The following is an 18,662-nucleotide window of genomic DNA, read 5'->3' on the forward strand; positions in this document are numbered from 1 at the left end:
GGGGGAGTAGCACCAGAGGGAGGTGATGGGCAGGCAAGGAGATAAGGTGAGGGGGAAATGGGAATGATGAATGGGGGCAGGGTAATTACCATTAGTTTGAGAAATCAATGTTCATGCCATCAGATTGGAGGCCACCCAGAGAAAATACAAGGTGTTGCTCCTCCAACCTGAATGTGGCCTTATTATGGTAATAGAGGAGACTGACATGGATTGACATGCCAGAATGGAAATAGGAAGTAGAATTGAAGTGGGTGGCCATCAGGAGATCCCACTTTTTCTGGCGGATAGAGCATAGGTGCTTGGTGAGGCAGTCTCCCAATCTACGTTGGGACTCACCGATATACAGGCGGCGACACTGCGAGCACCAGAGACAGTAGTTGACCTCAGACTCACAGGTGAAGTGTCACCTTACCTGAACGGACAGTTTGGGGCCCTGAATAGTAGTCAGGGAGGTGTTGTAGGGGCAGGTACGGCACTTGTTCCATTTGCAAGGATAAGTACCAGGAGAGAGATCAGTGGGGTCTCCTGGTACTTATCCTTGTGGAAAACAAAGTGGGGGGGGTGGAGAAGAAGGGAAAGCTGTGCTTGTTGGTGGGATCCTGTTGCAGATGGTGGAAGTTATGGAGAATTAGGTGCTGAACATGGAGTCTACTGACGTGCAGGTAAAACAAGGGGAACCCTATCCCCGGTGGGGTGGCGGGAAGGGGGGGTGAGGGCAAAGGGGCGAGGAAAGGAAGAGAAACGGGTGAGGGCAATGTTGATGGTAGAGGTAGGAAGGCCCTTTTCTTTAAAGGAGGACGACATCTCACTAGTTCTGGAATGAAAAGTCTCATCCCAAGAGCGGTGGAGAGAAGGGGAACTGAGAGAAGAGGATGGCATTTTTACAAGTGACAGAGTGGGAAGAGGCTTCATCCAGGTAGCTATGAGAAGGTCATTTGATTGCAAACAATTAGTTTATTGATGAATACAGAATGTCTCTCTGGTGCTTCCTGCTCCCTCTCCTCTCCCTTTTCCCAACCATGAACCATGATTCTCCTCTCCTGGCCCCCTTACCACTCAGTCCACAATACAGACTCCTATCAGAATCAGGATGAAATTTGTCCCCCCCCCCCCCAACAGTACAGTGCAATACACAAAATTACTACAGTACTGTGCAAACGTCTTGGGCACCCTAGCTACATGTACTGTACGTGCCTAAGACTCCCTTCTGAACTCCCTTGGTATATTATATAAGGATGTTTTGTTAGGTGAACATTTCTGAACAAGTTAAGAGTTTGATGAAATTGATTCAAAATCCTTTGTAATAGCCAAAGGGTTAATTGACATAAGACTTGCTCTTTTTTGATACCTATTTGCTTGACCCAATTAGGAAAGAGTTCCATGCTAATTGATCTGTTGATCCTATTGTACTTCAAGGTTCCTATTGCACTTTGCTCTACATATTCTATCCCACAGCTGTCAATGCAGCCATATGTATGGAAGTAAGTGCAATCAATAACTAATGCTCTTGCATTCAATGCTGGTAATGTTGCCTTTCCACTCATCTCAGTCTTAATTTGATCTTGTTCCTCTAACTATAAGGGATAAAGGTTGGTTTCAACATCTCTTTATTGCTGTGGTTAGCACAGGTTTAAGTCTTCACCAAGTGGAAATTTAAAACCTGGAATCTTTCATGGCTAGACAAACACTACATTAACATATCAAGCCATCTGAAAATGGTTCACATTTTTACAAGTCTATAATTTAGAGACAGATGTTCAGAATTTATATTGGTTTATTTTTACAACATATCAGTGGAGTTAATATGATGTCAAAAGGCGTGCACATGCCTAACTACTTTCCAGCACTTTGATCTTGTTTCCAATATGGACAGTTTCTGCTCTTCCTCACTGAAGCAACAACTATTATACTCAAAGTGATGCTTTGATCTGGAGAAAACATTAACTTTGCCATTGCTGAAATTCCTAGTACCAACTAGTTAACAAAATCATCAAGACACTCACCTGAATCCAGTTTCTGACAGAATATTACTGCGATTAGGGTATCTGTGTCTTCCCTCTTCCTCTTGGATGTCAGGACAAGGTTTCATTCTATTGAACTTTGTTATCCTCACTGTAAAAGAATAGCAAGTTAGAAGACTCCAAATGCAAACTCTTAAAAAAAACAAACCCGCACCTCTTTACAAGATAAAAATGCCATTTATCAATATGACAAGCAAATTAAACCATAGCTGCTTCTAAAGGGATAATAAACATTCACACAGCTTTTCTTCTCTGATGGACCTTCCGTTACATTTTCTCATTTGAGCTATTGCTGAAATTAATCACAGAGGTGCTCCACTCAACTTTCCTGCCCAGCTGTCAAGGGACTGAGCTCCTCCAACACCACATTTTCAGCTTCTTTAGACTGCACAAAGACTGTTTGAAGGATCACACAGTGTAACAGATCATCTACTGTTGCAGGATTTTGAGGCCAATAGGGTCCATGGCTCCTCATCTCATTCATATCACAGCAACTGCAGTGCATGATTAAGGGATGCAATTCAGGCATCTGGGTGGATGAAGTCAAAATACTCCAGCTGCAATGCCAAAGCCTCTCAGTCTTAACGAGAAGCTGTAGTTAGATTAGATTATGAAGACATGCAGTCCTCTTTTATTGTCATTTAGTAATGCATGCATTAAGAAATGATACAATATTTCCTCCGGTGTGATATCACAAAACACAGGACAAACCAAGACTGAAAAAACTGACAAAACCACACAATTATAACATATAGTTACAACAGTATAACAATACCATAACTTGATGAAGAAGTCCATGAGCACAGTAAAAGTTCAAAGTCTCTCAAATGTCCCACATCTCACGCAGACAGGAGAAGGAAGAAAAACTCTCCCTGCCATACCCAACCACGGTCCGACTCTGAGTCATCTGAAAACTTCGAGCTCTGATCAGCTCTCTGACACCGAGTACTGAGCGCCATCTCTATCTGAGGATTCGACCTCCATCTCGGTCGCCAACAGCAGGCAAAGCCGGGGATTTTGAGGCCTTCCCTCCAAAAGATTCCCGACCGCGCAGTAACGACAGCAGCGAAAGAGCGTTTCAGAAATTTTTCCAGATCTTCCTCTGTGCTTTCACGTCCGTCTCCATCAAATCAGAATTGTCTACTGCCCCTATTTAATGGATATGATATCATTTTTCACCGGAGGGCTGCGCACACGCGGCGCGCTGCTCTCTCTCCTCCCAAGTTACTGCTCTCGTACTTACATATTTTGTTGTTTCTCAGTTCTAAACCACTCACTTTGTTAAGAATCCACGTCCAGCTCTCGTTGACTTAATCTCAAGCGCTTTGACAAAACCAATAATAGCTTTTCTGAACTGATAAGGTCCACCCCCATTTAATTTTTTTTCTGTACAGGTAGAACCTTGGAGAATGTCTGTTTTTATTTTTTAAATTGTGCTTCTATTTAATTCCATTTTAAAATAATCCCCAATTGACACAGAAATAGAAATGGGTAGAGGTTGAGAGCTAATTTAAGTGCACAAACATTTACAGAAAGTACATGCGGTTCAATTTATAAATGTAGTTGGATATTAGGTGAGGTCTGGCTAAAGTGTTTCAATAGCAGGTTGGCCTTCCCATCAGTTTCATACTACTAGTGAAAATAACATGTTTGTGAAAAAGGGCTATGGCAACACAGCTAAAAACCACCGGCTTTGGACAAAAATTGTAGAGCTAGTAAATAAACTTAAAATACGTTCTTGCAGTGAAAGACTAGTTTAAAAAGGACATCTCAAAGTAATTGAGTCCATCATCAATCACTTCTTGGCAATCGGTTTGAACTAACTCAGACATCACACATTAGATGCAGAATAACTAGTGTAGAGTTATATTCCTGATATTTCAATAAATTACTAAACCTGTGGACCAGCTTAGCGACTTGCAATCTAACAGGTCTCAACAGCCAGCAAGGCATGGCAAAAAAAAGAAACTTGCTTTTCTTTACTGGCTTGCATTTAAAAAAAATTAAAGGTAACGCAGCAAAATTTATTGTTTAAATTGAAACATGAAGCATTAGATAAAATGCAAGAGAGGCGACTTTAACCAACAAGCTCCCAAGATGAAAAACATCTGTCAATGAAATAAATTGACAAAAAGAGTACGGAACACCTGAGGCAGATTCTTAGATTGGATGGAATTATCCTGAAAAGCAAGGCCACTAGAATTAAACTTGGTCCATTCCCTTTCAAAAATAAGGAGATCCACAGGACCCAGAAGGTGAATGTGTAAGCAAGGCATCTATGATGGAAAGCTTGTTTGGCAGATTTAACAGTGAGGAACTTTGGAAGTATGTAACAAGGTATTTGGTATTTCATGTTTGTATCTCAAAATCAATCAAAACCTTTAGTCCAGCAATAACAATTGTATATGCCAAAGCACTGTATTTTGGGCCAAGAGTGAAGATTAGCGTTGACTAGGTGCAAGTGCAGGGGTCAGCTGGTGGTGTGGTGGCATCAGCACTGGACTTCAAGGCAGATGGTCCTGAGTTCAAACCCAGCCGGGTCCCAACCTGGGCAGCAGCACCTGTGCGGAAGAAAGGCCTGGTAATCTACTTCTGCATCTTGCCATGAAAACCCTTTGGACGACCGAACAGCAATAAAAAGGTGCAAGTGTACAAAACCAAATTTAGAGCACCACATGCCTGTCTAGATAGACTTAATTTAGCCTCTTCCAGAAGGAGCGTTTTGTTCCTAAAGAACATCTTTAATTGAATTATCTTAATTTGTATTAAAACAGTGTTAAAGCCCCAAAATCCAAATATGATTTGAATTAGGTTACTAGACAGTCTGCTGTGCTGGAATTTTAAATTGAGCCCATACACTGCTTCTGGTCTACTTTATCATCTTCAAAGAAGAGATCACAAACCCTGGTTAACTATAAAAGGTACAAAAATATTATTTAAGGACTACAGAGTCTAAATCACATCTAGAGGATATTGTGGGTTGGTTAAAATAGCGAACAGTCCAGCTGCACAGATAATCAGATATAATTTGATAATGCTGACTGCCATACACCAGAAAAAGTCTATTTAGTTTTATAAAGGGGGGGGGGACGTTGACTCAGACCTCAAGAGGCCTGCGATGGGCATTTTCACGCCTTACAAGGCGCAGATTGGAAGTCCGTGTGGGGCACCACTCCTTGCACAGACACTAGAGCAATGTGTGGTTAAGTGCCTTGCTCAAGGGCACAAACACGCTGCCACAGCTGAGGCTCGAACTAGCAACCTTCAGATCACTAGACGAACGCCTTAACCACTTGGCCACTTTTAGTTTTATAAAAGTCACTGTAAATAATACTAAGTCCGTAAAATCTAGGAATTGAAGGGAGTAGTTAATCTCTTGATAGAAAGTAAAAATGGAAACTTTAAACATCAATTTTTAACAATCGTTGTGCAAGTACCTGAAAATGTACAGCAAGAGTCTTGCTGAGAAACCCAACTGTCAAAATAGGAGAATCCAGGTTTGCATTTAAAAAGGAAATAAAACTGAAAAATAGACACAGAAACATAAAAAACCTACAGCACAATACAAGCCTTTTGGCTCACAAAGCTGTGTCGAACACGTCCTTACCTTGGAGGGCTATCCCCTAGGTAATTTCTATTTTTCTGAGCTCCATGTACCTATCAAGGAGTCTCTTAAAAGACCCTACCATATCCGCCTCTACCACCGTCGCCAGCAGCCCATTCCACGTACTCACTACTCTCTGCGCAAGAAACTTATTCCTGACATCTCCTCTGTACCTACTTCCAAGCATCTTAAAACTGTACCTCCTCATGCTAGCCATTTCAGCCCTGGGAAAAAGCCTCTGACTATCCACATGATCATTCCTCTCATCATCTTATACACCTCTATCAGGTCACCTCTCATCCTCCACTCAACCTGTTCTCATAAGGCATGCTCCCCAATCCAGGCAACATCCTTGTAAATCTCCTCTGTACCCTTTCTATGGTTTCCTTATCCTTCCTGTAGTGAGGTGACTAGAACACAGCACAGTACTCTAAGTGGGGTACTCTAATTTTTAGTAAGCTCAGGTTGTTCAGTTGCAATGATTCAGAGAAATACAAGAACATTGTTTAGCCTTCACTTGCAGTTTGAATTAGATTAAAAAGATTACCAGATATGCAAGCAAATTTGCAATTAAACAAGGTTCACGTAAAACCCAAATGTTTTACCATGCAAATTAAAAAGCATCTTGGGTTTAGATTGTCGTGTCAGGCAAGCCAACCTTTAAAATATCCAGTGCAGACCATCAAAGTAGTGTAGCGAATATCCCTCACTGACATGCATGTGTAGGGGTGAATGGAACACACTTATCAAATATCACGTCCATATCCGATAGTCATGATACACATGCTAATTCATTATTTTCTGGATATTATGTCATTGCAGTACAAGTTTTGTTTTTCCATGTAGTAACAGCTGCCAGACCAATCTACCTCTAATGTGAAATCAGGACAGGTCAAAAGATGCAATTTGCTCCTGTTTTTGTCCTGGTTTATGAATATATTACTGTTAAATTACTCTGGGAAAAGGGGCAAGAGCAGTGAATGGAGGCAAACATTCTTTCAAAAGCAAATTTCTTGCCTTTTAATTAAGAAAAGCAGGAAAGGGTGAGTTTAGGAAGGATGGGAATGGGAATTATTCATTTGTAAATAGACTTGTTAAATCTATTGCAATGCCTATTGTAACTGCAACTTTGTAAGTACACAGCAGGGAATACTGGCTTCTTTTCTCCCAGCTCACCTGTGTAAATGACGAGGCATGCTGAGGAACAGAAAAGCTCCACTGTCAAGACTCCAAGAATTACGTATATCAAGAGTCCTTTCAGTTCAAAAGACAGCTGCACCGCAAGTATAAGTAGGATAACTGCAGTTCCTATATATAAAAATACAAGTTTATCAGTAAATGTTTCTCAAATACATATTTTTCCAGTGCATAAATTACAGAGAGAAAATAAAATTCTGTTTCATGAAAATTTGTTTTAACAAATATTTTAGAGTATATAATTAGAAAGTCTGAATTAGCCACTGAAATAAAATGCAAAGTCTCTTAATAACTTCACTTCTCTTCCCTTTGGGAGGGATGAATCCCCAGGCACAAACAGCCTTTGCTGCACTATGGAGGTAAGTGGGGAGGGGGAAAAGAGGGGGGAAGTGGCCATGGAAAATTGTGCATCTTTTACAGTTGTACATGTGCCAGCCCAAGCCACTGGATAGCCATATTTCCACTCCTAATCCCATCTGAGGCTATAAATGTTGAGTCAGGAGTATCCAGTGGTGCCTTATTACCCATTTAACTTTACAGTGTCTCTATTCATTAACTGCTGTATAAGAAATCTTACAAAACAAAATCTATTGAACATACTCTGCCAGTTTTTGCAAAGTGATATGTATTCCTTCCATAATGTAAATTTGTAAAAAGAAATCAATTAATTTTAAATTATTTAAATTGAAAAATGGAATGAGAACATGCATCTTGAGAATAAAAGGTGCTGGGAACAGGAAGCATACAGGAAGTAAGGGATACTGAGACAAGCTTAAGAAAAACAAGTCAAAGTAGTAGGTAGATTATCCTTTTAAAAAGACACTAGAAAGAAACCCCAGAGATAAACAGTACAAACATGCAAAAAGCTGAGATGAAAGAGGTAAATCAGGTTTGTAGAAAACAAGCAGGTGCACTATGTTAAGTGCTAAGAGAGCAAAACTAAGAAACGAAGATAAAGAGATACACACCCAAGAAATCAAGTGAAAGATGAAGAAAATATAAAAATTTAAGTGTGCTTTCCCAGAGTTTAAGTAATTCTGATGATTTGACTATAAAGCCAAAATGATTTTCTCTCCCTTTGCACATGTTTATCTCAGGATTTCACAACAGAATAGTTAGGGGGGAAAAAACACTTTGAAAGAAGATTGCTGGGTGGACAGAAGTCAACAACAACAAGGAGGCTCTATCATGGGACTTCAAGATAGAATACAAAGGGGTGGCTCTGTTTAACTAAGTATATCCACCGCAGAGACAGGAACTGACAAATCTTTCAAAGATATGAGACAATTTATTAAAAAAAATGACATCAATGTTCTATTATCCTACCATAGATGAAACCAGCTAATGACCCAAATTGCATTTCAACTATCTGGTTGAAATTACTTTTAGAGTTTGCAAGGAGAGGGGAAACAAAATCAAATCCAAATGATTCTAAAATCAGGTTGTGATTACAAGGTGGAGCAGAAGTTTTAATATTTTTTTTACAGAATCAGAGGGACAGAAATTAATTTTAAAAAGAGAATTCTCACAGAAGTATACAGTGGATTCTTTTTACCTGGGACACTTGGGATCATTATATTTTGGTCCAATTAAGCAGCTGCCCCAATTAGCTAAAGTTTTATGGAAATAGTTAAATAGAAGTAGAGTTATGTTTTTAACTCAGAAACAACTTATGTATTTCAAAGTTCAAAGCACATTAACAAAGTATGTATACATTACACAACCTTGAGATTCATCTAACAGGCAGCCACCAAACAGAGAAACCCAAAAGAACATCTTTTAAAAAAAAGGCTGTCAAAACACCCAATGTGCAGAAGGAAAAAGCAAATCATGCAAACAATAAATGCAACAAATAGCACTCTGAACTGGAGTCAACAAAGAGTTTGCCCACAGATCTTTGGTTCCACAGAGAGTGGAGTAGCAAGCTGAACCGCCTGCCCCTTACCTTGGACCCCGACACCCTGACCCTTACAATCTGGCCCGGTATCTAAATCATTGTCCAAACATCAGGTTCAGTCTCTTTGATACGCTCTGGGGCCTGGACCCTGCTGTCTCAATTCGGCCTGTACCCGACCATTTCAGTTCAGCCCGGCATTTAAATCTTCATCCAAACATTGGATTCGGCTGCTTCAATACAGACTGCGGACTGAACCCAACTGCCTCAATTCAGCTTGTACCTAAACTTTCCAATTAGTGCTTAAAATCAACCAACCCTTGGGTCTTCCACACTCTTGGCAATGGGCCCGCTGCCTTGCCTCACTTCTGCTACATTGAATTGCCTCCAAGTCTAAAGTTACAGACCACTGCTTGTGATAATCGTTTGCCAGAAAAAGTGTGATTAAAAGTATTTAGTTGTTTTCCTTGTTTCAACGGCCAGAATTTGCTGAGATTCACCAGTGCCATCTTAAACTGCTATTTAAATAAAATACAGAAAACAAAATTAGAACACTGCCAATACCACTGCAGTACGATAAAACTGTATAGTTCCTAAAAGTCACAACGTGAAATTCATCCAGTGTACGCTGATCTGTTCTTTTGATTGACTGTAAATGATCAAAATCAGCACTGACACCTAGTCCAGATAATGGATTGCCTTCACTGCTTTCCTGCATAATGTTGTAATCCAACAAGTTCAAAGGACATTTATTAATAAAGTACATATGTCACCGTACACAACCTTGAGATTCATTTTCTTGTGGGCATATACAATAAATCCATAATAGATCAATAGAATCAATCCAAAAGACTACACCAAATCGGGCGTTCAACCAGTGTGAAAAATACAACTGTGCAAATACACAAAGAAATAATAATAAATAAATAAGCAATAAACATTGAGAATATAAGATGAAGTGTCCTTGCAAGTGAGTTCAATGGTAGTGGCAACAATTCAGTGATAGGACAAGTGAAGTTGAGTGAAGTTATTCTCTCTGATACAAGAGCCTGTTGGTTGAGGTGTAATAACTGTTCCTGAACCTGGTGGTGTGAACCCTGAGGCTCCTGTACCTTCTTCCTGATGGCAGCAATATGAAGAGAGCATGACCTGGGTGGTGGGGGTCCCCGATGATGAATACTGTTTTCCTGTAACAATGTTCCATGTAAATGTGCTCAGTGGCTTTACCCTTAATGGACTAGGCCACAGCCACCACTTATTGGAGGATTTTCTATTCAAGGGCATTGGTTTTTCCATACAAGGCTGTAATGCAGCTAGTCAATGTACTCTCCACTACACATTTATAGAAGTTTGTTAAAGTTTTAGATGTTCTGCTGAATCTTTGCAAACTCTTAAGGAAGTATAAGCACTGCTGTGCTTTCTTCATAATTGCACTTACATGCTGGGCCCAGCTCAGGTCCTCTGAAATAATGGCACTGAGGACTTTAAAGTTGCTGATCCTCTGATAAGGACTGGCTCGGAACTCTGGCTTCCCCCTCCTGTGGTCAATAACCAGCTCCTTGTTTTTGTTGACATTGAGTGAGAGGTTGTTGCCATGGTACCACTGAGACAGATTTTCAATCTCCTTCCTTTGATTTGGCTAACAACAGTGGTGTTGTCATCAGACTTTATTAGAAACATAGAAACATAGAAAATAGGTGCAGGAGTAGGCCATTCGGCCCTTTGAACCTGCACCGCCATTTATTATGATCATGGCTGATCATCCAACTCAGAACCCTGCCCCAGCCTTCCCTCCATACCCCCTGATCCCCGTAGCCACAAGGGCCATATCTAACTCCCTCTTAAATATAGCCAATGAACTGGCCTCAACTGTTTCCTGTGGCAGAGAATTCCACAGATTCACCACTCTCTGTGTGAAGAAGTTTTTCCTAATCTCGGTCCTAAAAGGCTTCCCCTTTATCCTCAAACTGTGACCCCTTGTTCTGGACTTCCCCAACATCGGGAACAATCTTCCTGCATCTAGCCTGTCCAATCCCTTTAGGATTTTATACGTTTCAATCAGATCCCCCCTCAATCTTCTAAATTCCAACGAGTACAAGCCCAGTTCATCCAGTCTTTCTTCATATGAAAGTCCTGCCATCCCAGGAATCAATCTGGTGAACCTTCTTTGTACTCCCTCTATGGCAAAGATGTCTTTCCTCAGATTAGGGGACCAAAACTGCACACAATACTCCAGGTGTGGTCTCACCAAGGCCTTGTACAACTGCAGTAGTACCTCCCTGCTCCTGTACTCGAATCCTCTCGCTATAAATGCCAGCATACCATTTGCCTTTTTCACCGCCTGCTGTACCTGCATGTCCACTTTCAATGACTGGTGTATAATGACACCCAGGTCTCATTGCACCTCCCCTTTTCCTAATCGGCCACCAGTCAGATAATAATCTGTTTTCCTATTTTTGCCACCAAAGTGGATAACTTCACATTTATCCACATTAAATTGCATCTGCCATGAATTTGCCCACTCACCCAACCTATCCAAGTCACTCTGCATCCTCTTAGCATCCTCCTCACCGCTAACACTGCCATCCAGCTTCATGTCATCCGCAAACTTGGAGATGCTGCATTTAATTCCCTCATCCAAGTCATTAATATATATTGTAAACAACTGGGGTCCCAACACTGAGCCTTGCAGTACCCCACTAGTCACCGCCTGCCATTCTGAAAAGGTCCAGTTTATTCCCACTCTTTGCTTCCTATCTGCTAACCAATTCTCCATCCACATCAATACCTTACCCCCAATACCGTGTGCTTTAAGTTTGCACATTAATCTCCTGTGTGGGACCTTGTCAAAAGCCTTTTGAAAATCCAAATATACCACATCCACTGGTTCTCCCCTATCCACTCTACCAGTTACATCCTCAAAAAATTCTATGAGATTCGTCAGACATGATTTTCCTTTCACAAATCCATGCAGACTTTGTCCGATGATTTCACCGCCTTCCAAATGTGCTGTTATCACATCTTTGATAACTGACTCCAGCAGTTTCCCCACCAGCGACATTAGGCTAACCGGTCTATAATTCCCCGGTTTCTCTCTCCCTCCTTTTTTAAAAAGTGGGGTTACATTAGCCACCCTCCAATCCTCAGGAACTAGTCCAGAATCTAACGAGTTTTGAAAAATTATCACTAATGCATCCACTATTTCCTGGGCTACTTCCTTAAGCACTCTAGGATGCAGACCATCTGGCCCTGGGGATTTATCTGCCTTCAATCCCTTCAATTTACCTAACACCACTTCCCTACTAACATGTATTTCGCTCAGTTCCTCCATCTCACTGGACCCTCTGTCCCCTACTATTTCTGGAAGATTATTTATGTTCTCCTTAGTGAAGACAGAACCAAAGTAATTATTCAATTGGTCTGCCATGTCCTTGCTCCCCATAATCAATTCACCTGTTTCTGTCTGTAGGGGACGTACATTTGTCTTTACCAGTATTTTCCTTTTTACATATCTATAAAAGCTTTTAGTCAGTTTTTATGTTCCCTGCCAGTTTTCTCTCATAATCTTTTTTCCCCTTCCTAATTAAGCCCTTTGTTCTCCTCTGCTGAACTCTGAATTTCTCTCAGTCCTCAGGTGAGCCACTTCCTCTGGCTAATTTGTATGCTTCTTCTTTGGAATTGATACTATCCCTAATTTCTCTTGTCAGCCACGGGTGCACTACCTTCCTTGATTTATTCTTTTGCCAAACTGGGATGAACAATTGTTGTAGTTCATCCATGCAACCTTTAAATGCTTCCCATTGCATATCCACTGTCAAACCTTTAAGTGTCATTTGTCAGTCTATCTTAGCTAATTCACGTCTCATACCTTCAAAGTTACCCCTCTTTAAGTTCAGAACCTTTGTTTCTGAATTAACTACGTCACTCTCCATATTAATGAAGAATTCCACCATATTATGGTCACTCTTCCCCAAGGGGCCTCTCACGACAAGACTGTTAATTAACCCTTCCTCATTGCTCAAAACCCAGTCCAGAATAGCCTGCTCTCTAGTTGGTTCCTCGACATGTTGGTTCAAAAAACCATCCCGCATACATTCCAAGAAATCCTCTTCCTCAGCACCTTTACCAATTTGGTTCACCCAATCTACATGTAGATTGAAGTCACCCATTATAACTGCTAACAACAGGAATTCTGCAGATGCTGGAAATTCAAGCAACATACATCAAAGTTGCTGGTGAACGCAGCAGGCCAGGCAGCATCTATAGGAAGAGGCGCAGTCGACGTTTCAGGCCGAGACCCTTCGTCAGGACTACTTATTATAACTGCTGTTCCTTTATTGCACACATTTCTAATTTCCTGTTTAATACCATCTCCGACCTCACTACTACTGTTAGGTGGCCTGTACACAACTCCCACCAGCGTCTTCTGCCCCTTAGCGTTACGCAGCTCAACCCATATCGATTCCACATTTTTCCGGCTTATGTCCTTCCTTTCTATTGCGTTAATCTCTTCTTTAACCAGCAACGCCACCCCACCTCCCCTTCCTTCATGTCTATCCCTCCTGAATATTGAATATCCCTGAACGTTGAGCTCCCATCCTTGGTCACCCTGGAGCCATGTCCCTGTGATCCCAACTATATCATAATCATTAATAACAATCTGCACTTTCAATTCAGCCACCTTATTACGAATGCTCCTTGCATTGACACACAAAGCCTTCAGGCGCTCTTTTACGACTCTCTTAGCCCTTATACAATTATGTTGAAAAGTGGCCCTTTTTAATGCTTGCCCTGGATTTGTCGGCCTGCCAGTTTTACTTTTCTCCTTTGTACTTTTTGCTTCTGCCCTCACTTTACACCCCTCTGTCTCTCTGCACTGGTTCCCATCCCCCTGCTGTGAAGTAACCTCCTCACGCCTAGCCTCTTTAATTTGATTCCCACCCCCCCAACCATTCTAGTTTAAAGTCACCTCAGTAGCCCTCGCTAATCTCCCCGCCAGGATATTGGTCCCCCTAGGATTCAAGTGTAACCCGCCCTTTTTGTACAGGTCACGCCTGCACCAAAAGAGGTCCCAATGATCCAAAAACTTGAATCCCTGCCCCCTGCTCCAATCCCTCAGCCACGCATTTATCCTCCACCTCATCGCATTCCTACTCTCACTGTTGCGTGGCACAGGCAGTAATCCCGAGATTACTACCTTTGCGGTCCTTTTTCTCAACTCCCTTCCTAGCTCCCTATATTCTCCTTTCAGGACCTCATCCCTTTTCCTACCTATGTCATTGGTACCTATAAGTACGACCTCTGGCTCCTCACCCTCCCACTTCAGGATATCTTGGACACGATCAGAAATATCCCGGACCCTGACACCAGGGAGGCAAACTACCATCCGAGTCTCTGGACTGCGTCCACAGAATCGCCTATCTGACCCCCTTACTATTGAGTCCCCTATCACAACTGCCCTCCTCTTCCTTGCCCTACCCTTCTGAGCTACAGGGCCAGACTCTGTGCCGGAGGCACGGCCACTGTCGCTTCCCCCGGGTAAGCTGTCCTCCCCAACAGTACTCAAACAGGAGTACCTATTGTTAAGGGGCACAGCCACCGGGGTACTCCCTGTTACCTGACTCTTCCCCTTCCCCCTCCTAACCGTGACCCACTTGTCTGCCTCCCGTGGCCCTGGCGTGACCACCTGCCTGCAACTCCTCTCTATCAACTCCTCACTCTCCATGACCAGACGAAGGTCATCGAGCTGCAGCTCCAGTTCCGTAACGCGGTCCCTTAGGAGCTGCATCTCGATGCACTTGGCGCAGATGTAGACGTCCGGGAGGCTTGGAGACTCCAGGGCCTCCCACATCCGACACCGAGAACAGCAAACTGCCCTCACACTCATACTGCCCCTCTCCTCAAATAACAACAGAAAATGAATGCCAAACCTTCCTCGCCTCGCCCGTTTCTGCCTAAGCCCGTTGAGCCGAAGCCCTTAAGTCTTCACTCTGCTCCCGGCTCACTCCACCGCCCGCAAACTACGCTGCCCGCTCTATGAGGCTCTGTTCCTTTTAAATCTGCCACGCTGCACTGCCCAACGTCACACGCCTGCGCAGTCCCGCCTCTCAGAACGCCGTTGGAGAAAAAAAAATAACGAAAATTTCAAAAATATCTTTCTCGGCACTCCCACTCAGACTCTCAGACTCCTTCTTCGAATCAAACCCGAAGCAGGATTTCTGCCCTTTTAAATCTGCCGCGCTGCACTGCCCGATGTCACACGCCTGCGCAGTTATTATAGCATTCAAGCTGTGCTTAGCCACACAGTTGCAAGTATAAAGTGAGTAGAGTTGGGGGCCAAGCACACAGCCTTGTGGTGCACCTGTGCTGAAGGAGATCATGGAGATGTTGTAGTCAATCCAACCTGACTGGGGTCTGCAAGTGAGGAAATCCAGGATCCAATTTCACAGGGCAGTATTGAGGCCAAGGACTTGGAGTTTATTGATTAGTTTTGAGGGGAGGATGGTATTGAATGCTAAGCTGTAGTCAGTAAAAAGCATCCTGATGTATACAGCTTTGCTGTCCAGATGCTTTTCATTAAGTTCATCCTCCTGAAAGCTGCTCGCACAACTGAAATCACAGGATCGTCAGAGGCTGTGGGAATTTGCGATGGTTCTTTTATGTTTTGATGGTCAAAGTAAGCATAGAAGACATTGAGCTCATCTGGAAGTGAAGCCCTGCTGTAGCCCATATTACTTGATTTAACTTTTTAAGAGATAATAGTACCACCTCTTTGTTGTCCTAATCTCTGGAGCTTTGCTCTGTAGCCTCTGATGCAGGTAGGAGAAGAACAGCCTGGGGATCCAATTTATTGAAATGCATTCTTGGCATGGAACGGTTGGCATTCCTTATCTTAGTATAACAGTGGTCCGGTGTGTTAGAACCTCTGGTTTTACAAGTTATATAGTGGCATGCAAAAGTTTGGGCACCCCTAGTCAAAATTTCTGTTACTCTGAATAATTAAGCAAGTAGATGAACTGATCTCCAAAAGTCATAAAGTTAAAGATGAAACATTCTTTTCAACATTTTAAGCAAGATTAGTGTATTATTTTTGTTTTGTACAATTTTAGAATGGAAAAAAAAGGAAAGGAGCACCATGCAAAAGTTTAGGCACCCCAAGAGATTTGAGCTCTCAAATAACTTTTACCAAGATCTCAGACTTTAATTAGCTTGTTAGGGCTATGGCTTGTTCACAGTCATCGTTAGGAAAGGCCAGCTGATGCAAATTTCAAAGCTTTATAAATACCCTGACTCCTCAAACCTTGTCCCAACAATCAGCAGCCATGGGCTCCTCTAAGCAGCTGCTTAGCATTCTGGAAATTAAAATAAATGATGCCCACAAAGCAGGAGAAGGCTATAAGAAGATAGCAAAGCACTTTCAGGTAGCCGTTTCCTCAGTTTGTAATGTAATTAAGAAATGGCAGCTAACAGGAACGGTGGAGGTCAAGTTGAGGTCTGGAAGACCAAGAAAACTTCCTGAGAAAACTGCTCTTAGGATTGCTAGAAAGGCAAATCAAAACCCCCGTTTGACTGCAAAAGACCTTCAAGAAGAGTTAGCAGACTCTGGAGTGGTGGTACACTGTTCTACTGTGCAGCGACACCTGCACAAATATGACCTTCATGGAAGAGTCATCAGAAGAAAACCTTTCCTGCATCCTCACCACAAAATTCAGCATCAGAAGTTTGCAAAGGAACATCCAAACAAGCCTGATGCATTTTGGAAACAAGTCCTGTTGACCGATGAAGTTAAAATAGAACTTTTTGGCTGCAATGAGCAAAGGTATGTTTGGAGAAAAAAGGGTGCAGAATTTCATGAAAAGAACACCTCTCCAACTGTTAAGCACGGGGGTGGATCGATCATGCTTTGGGCTTGTGTTGCAGCCAGTGGCATGGGGAACATTTATTGGTAGAGGGAAGAATGAATTCAATTAAATACCAGCAAATTCTGGAAGCAAACATCACACCGTCTGTAAAAAAGACAAAGGTGAAATGACCAAACAACAGGAATTCTGCAGATGCTGGAAATTCAAGCAACACACATCAAAGTTGCTGGTGAACGCAGCAGGCCAGGCAGTATCTCTAGGAAGAGGTACAGTCGATGTTTCAGGCCGAGACCCTTTGTCAGGACTAACTGAAGGAAGAGTTAGTAAGAGATTTGAAAGTGGGAGGAGGAGGGTGAGATCCAAAATGATAGGAGAAGACAGGAGGGGGAGGGATGGAGCCAAGAGCTAGATAGGTGATTGGCAAAGAGGATATGAGAGGATCATGGGACAGGAGGCCCAGGGAGAAAGACAAGGGGGGGGGGAGAACCCAGAGGATGGGCAAGGGGTATAGTCAGAGGGACAGAGGGAGAAAAAGGAGAGTGAGAGAAAGAATGTGTGTATAAAAATAAATAACGGATGGGGTACGAGGGGGAGGTGGAGCATGAGCGGAAGTTTGAGAAGTCAGTGTTCATGCCATCAGGTTGGAGGCTACCCAGACGGAATATAAGGTGTTGTTCCTCCATCCTGAGTGTGGCTTCATCTTTACAGTAGAGGAGGCCGTGGATAGACATGTCAGAATGGGAATGGGATTGGGATGTGGAATTAAAATGTGTGGCCACTGGGAGATGCTGTGGACAGAGCATAGGTGTTCAAATGAAGGGGATGACTTCTACAACAGGATAATGATCCTAAACACACCTCAAAATCCACAATGGACTACCTCAAGAGGCGCAAGCTGAAGGTTTTGCCATGGCCCTCACAGTCCCCCGACTTAAACATCATCGAAAATCTGTGGATAGACCTCAAAGGAGCAATGCATGCAAGATGGCCCAAGAATCTCACAGAACTAGAAACCTTTTGCAAGGAAGAATGGGCGAAAATCCCCCAAACAAGAATTGAAAGACTCTTAGCTAGCTACAGAAAGCATTTACAAGCTGTGATACTTGCCAAAGGGGGTGTTACTAAGTACTGACCATGCAGGGTGCCCAAACTTTTGCTTCGGGCCCTTTTTCTTTTTTGTTATTTTTAAACTGTAAAAGATGGAAATAAAAAAAGTAATCTTGATTAAGATATTAAAGAAACGTGTCATCTTTAACTTTATGCCTTTTGGAAATCAGGTCATCTTTTATCTGCTTAGCTATTCACAGTAACAGAAATTTTGACCAGGGGTGCCCAAACTTTTGCATGCCACTGTATATTGATGATAACTGGGCAGGGTCTTCAAATAAACCTGGTTTAAGTTACCGACTATGATCTGAAATATTATGGGATGGACTGTTTCTTGTTTGAAGACGGCAACTGCTGGTAATAAGTAAACTGTGGTCGGGATTATGAAAGAGAACTCTCTAGGTAAATAGAACTGGCGGTATTTTACTATTAGGTGTTCAAGATCAGGGGAAACAAGAGTTCAGCAAAACCACATCGGAGTTAATCATGAAACACCCACTTCCACCTTTTGCCTTTTCTGAATCAACAGTTCAGTACATTCTGTAAACTGAGAAGCCTTTGGGTCCGAATGCTGTATGTACATGCTGTGAGAACACCATGTCTAGTTCTGACATAGAACACAACAATCTCTCATTTCCCTCTGATACAGAAATCTTGCTCTCAGGTCCTCAATTTCGTTCGCCAGCGACTGCACATTTACTAACAAGATGCTGGGTAGAGGGGACCTCATTCCTCTGCGTTTCAGCCTGACTTGGAGAACCCCTCCTGCCTCGCTTCCAGCCATGATAACAAACCTTCGCCTGCTTAAAAGTGCCGTACCTGCTTGGTCTGCTGAGCCCTTCAGAAGATCATGAAATTTGTAGATCACTAAGTTGAGTTAAAAGTACATTGTTTAAAGGCAAGTTACATGCTGCAGATTGCAGTGAGAGCAATTCAAAAGTATATTTACAAGTATTGTATGCAGCCCGCAGAACTTT

The 18,662-nt window shown here is 42.4% G+C and overlaps 1 protein-coding gene across 3 annotated transcripts in view; it reads right to left on the reverse strand.

Annotated features, from left to right (window-relative positions):
- tmem192 (transmembrane protein 192) overlaps nucleotides 1-18,662 on the reverse strand; it is a 62,467-nt gene that overhangs the window by 1,722 nt on the left and 42,083 nt on the right. For 2 of the 3 annotated variants that reach the window (XM_063046321.1, XM_063046320.1), the window contains exons 4-5: nucleotides 6,802-6,933; nucleotides 2,004-2,112 (exon numbers count right to left, since the gene is read on the reverse strand). In XM_063046321.1, coding sequence (XP_062902391.1) covers nucleotides 2,004-2,112; nucleotides 6,802-6,933 — 241 coding nt within the window. The remainder of the gene's footprint in view (nucleotides 1-2,003; nucleotides 2,113-6,801; nucleotides 6,934-18,662) is intronic. The other variant, XM_063046323.1, reaches the window with a different exon arrangement.

The sequence above is a fragment of the Mobula hypostoma genome, chromosome 4 (assembly GCF_963921235.1).
Source record: "Mobula hypostoma chromosome 4, sMobHyp1.1, whole genome shotgun sequence".
Lineage (NCBI taxonomy): Eukaryota > Metazoa > Chordata > Chondrichthyes > Myliobatiformes > Myliobatidae > Mobula > Mobula hypostoma.